Source organism: Sitophilus oryzae, unplaced genomic scaffold (assembly GCF_002938485.1).
Source record: "Sitophilus oryzae breed Bouriz unplaced genomic scaffold, Soryzae_2.0 scaffold_1898_pilon_pilon, whole genome shotgun sequence".
In the NCBI taxonomy this organism is placed as follows: domain Eukaryota; kingdom Metazoa; phylum Arthropoda; class Insecta; order Coleoptera; family Curculionidae; genus Sitophilus; species Sitophilus oryzae.
In genome coordinates, this window is record NW_022146610.1 from 163,445 (window position 1) to 165,591 (window position 2,147).

A 2,147-nucleotide genomic window follows, 5' to 3' on the forward strand; every position below is an offset into this window, starting at 1 on the left:
TCATCATCGAACAATTCTATTATGTAATTCTTCCACGTTCTTAGTTTTTCTTCCATTTCCATAATGATTTTGCCATTCTGGTCAGTGAGTATTGACGGTTGTCTTTTTTTCTGTAATCCTGCCAGTTCTTTTACTTTCTGTGGACATTGAAGCTGTCATGCTTTTCTTGAAGGGCTTCTATTTCGTCGCATTTTCTTTTGTAGAACACCTCTTTTGCTTCTCTTATTTTTGATCGGATTTCTTTCTGAATATTCTTATATGCGTCGTTGTTGTCTTTTACACCACGTCGTTCGTTCATCAATTTCAAAACTTCTGGAGTGATCCATTCCTGTTTTTCCCCTATTTTCTGTTTTGTCAGAATGGTCTTGCTCAGCTCAATTAATGCATTTTTTAAATCTTCCCATTGTTTGTCCGTGTCTTCTTCCGTTGTTATTTGATTGTTTTTGAGGATTCTGAGGTTATCGTTGATCTTATTTTGTAGCCTTATTATGGTCCGATGAGACATCTGCCCCTGGGTAGGTTTTTACTGATTTGATTACATTTTTATATCTGTGGTTTATCAGGATGTAATCAATTTGGTTCCTGACTATATTTTGTTTGTTGTCTTGCGGAGATTTCCAGGTGACCAAACGACGGTTTGGAAGTTTGAAGAACGTGTTCGATATAATAAAATCGTTCTCTTGGCAAAATTGCAGCAGTCTGTCGCCTCTTTCGTTTCTCCTACCAAGTCCATATTCTCCCACACAATTATCAAATCTCCCCTGCCAATCTTTGCATTGAAGTCTCCTAATACTAGTGTTATGTCCCTTGATTTTAGAGATTGCATGATGTTATTGATTTCGTTGTAGAATTCCTCAATTTCTTCCTCTATGTCTTCGTCATATTTATCTGCTGTAGGGGCGTATGTTTGAATTATGTTTAATTTACAATGATTCGTTTGAAGTTGGAGTAACATGGCTCGGTCTGATATAGGGGTAAAGTTTATTAATTATGGTTAGGGCAGGTATAATGCACCGAGCTCGAATTCCTCTTGTTTTTATTGATGGCACACTGACAGGTGCCTCATATCTTAGAGAGGTTTTTGAGCCTATTGTGAGGCTATTTCGAAGGGCAATGGGGGATAAATTTGTTTATATGGACAATAATGCTCCTCCCCATCGCACTTTAGCGGTTCGCGAATTTCGTGAGGAAGAGGGTATAAGAAAACTGTAGTGGCCACCGATGTCTTCAGATATGCTCCATTTAAAAAAAATCGAGCCTCCCTATAGAAGCTAAAATATTTTCCTGAAATACATTCTCCTACATAATTTAGGTTTGCACTTAATTAAAATTCTCAAGTTTTTTAGTATAGGCGCTACAGAAGCCCGACGCACTATTGCCGGATCCTGTATAAAAGTTCTTACTTCTAATCGTGTTTCCTTGAACGAAACAATAAAATCTGACAAATAAACTAAAAGTATATTATCATGGAGCTGGAAGAAATACTACGCAACTATAAATTTTCGAGCTCCGGCATGGTTTTCCTGATAAAGACCCAGTTAATAGCGTAATTTTCCGGGAAATATTAAAATTTTTCGGAGAGATTAATTTTTTCGCCTGTAGAGAGAATCGTAATGGGCTGCACTTTACGATTTGTTGTCGCATTATTCTACTTAATTAAACAAATAACTACTCTAGAATTGTTTATGTCCTTGTTGCGCTGCTTCTTAATAGTTTCTTTTATCTAAGGAAATAGAAACATTTGTTGAGTTAATTCTAATTAATTAAACAAGTAAATTTGTTTTATCTACAACCGTTTAGTTATAACGTTTTTACATCACTATTTTTTTAGTATTTCAATTACGTTATGAGATTTTGTTGCCAACCTTACTATCTGTTATTTAACTATTCCCCTAGAGAAATTGTCAAGTTGTTGCATTTATTTATTTATTTCCTGACATTGTCAATCCTTTTGACACTTTAGTTTTGTATTACGAGTTTTTCGTTTAAATAAAATGTGTGGTGATATTGTTACGGTTATATATTTTAAAGGGGAGTTAATTTTCTTATATTTATTTTAATTGATATATCTTGACAAAATGGTGAATGTGGTGATTTATTATTTTATTTATAACCTTGAAGATGGCACGTTAATAAAATATAACAAT

General features: G+C 34.4%; 1 protein-coding gene across 1 annotated transcript; it reads right to left on the bottom strand.

Moving 5' to 3' along the window:
- Positions 1–586: 586 nt before the first annotated feature.
- Positions 587–955, bottom strand: LOC115883404. Its single transcript, XM_030901764.1, has one exon. The coding sequence runs from the start codon at positions 953–955 to the stop codon at positions 587–589; it is 369 nt and encodes a 122-aa protein (XP_030757624.1).
- Positions 956–2,147: the final 1,192 nt, after the last annotated feature.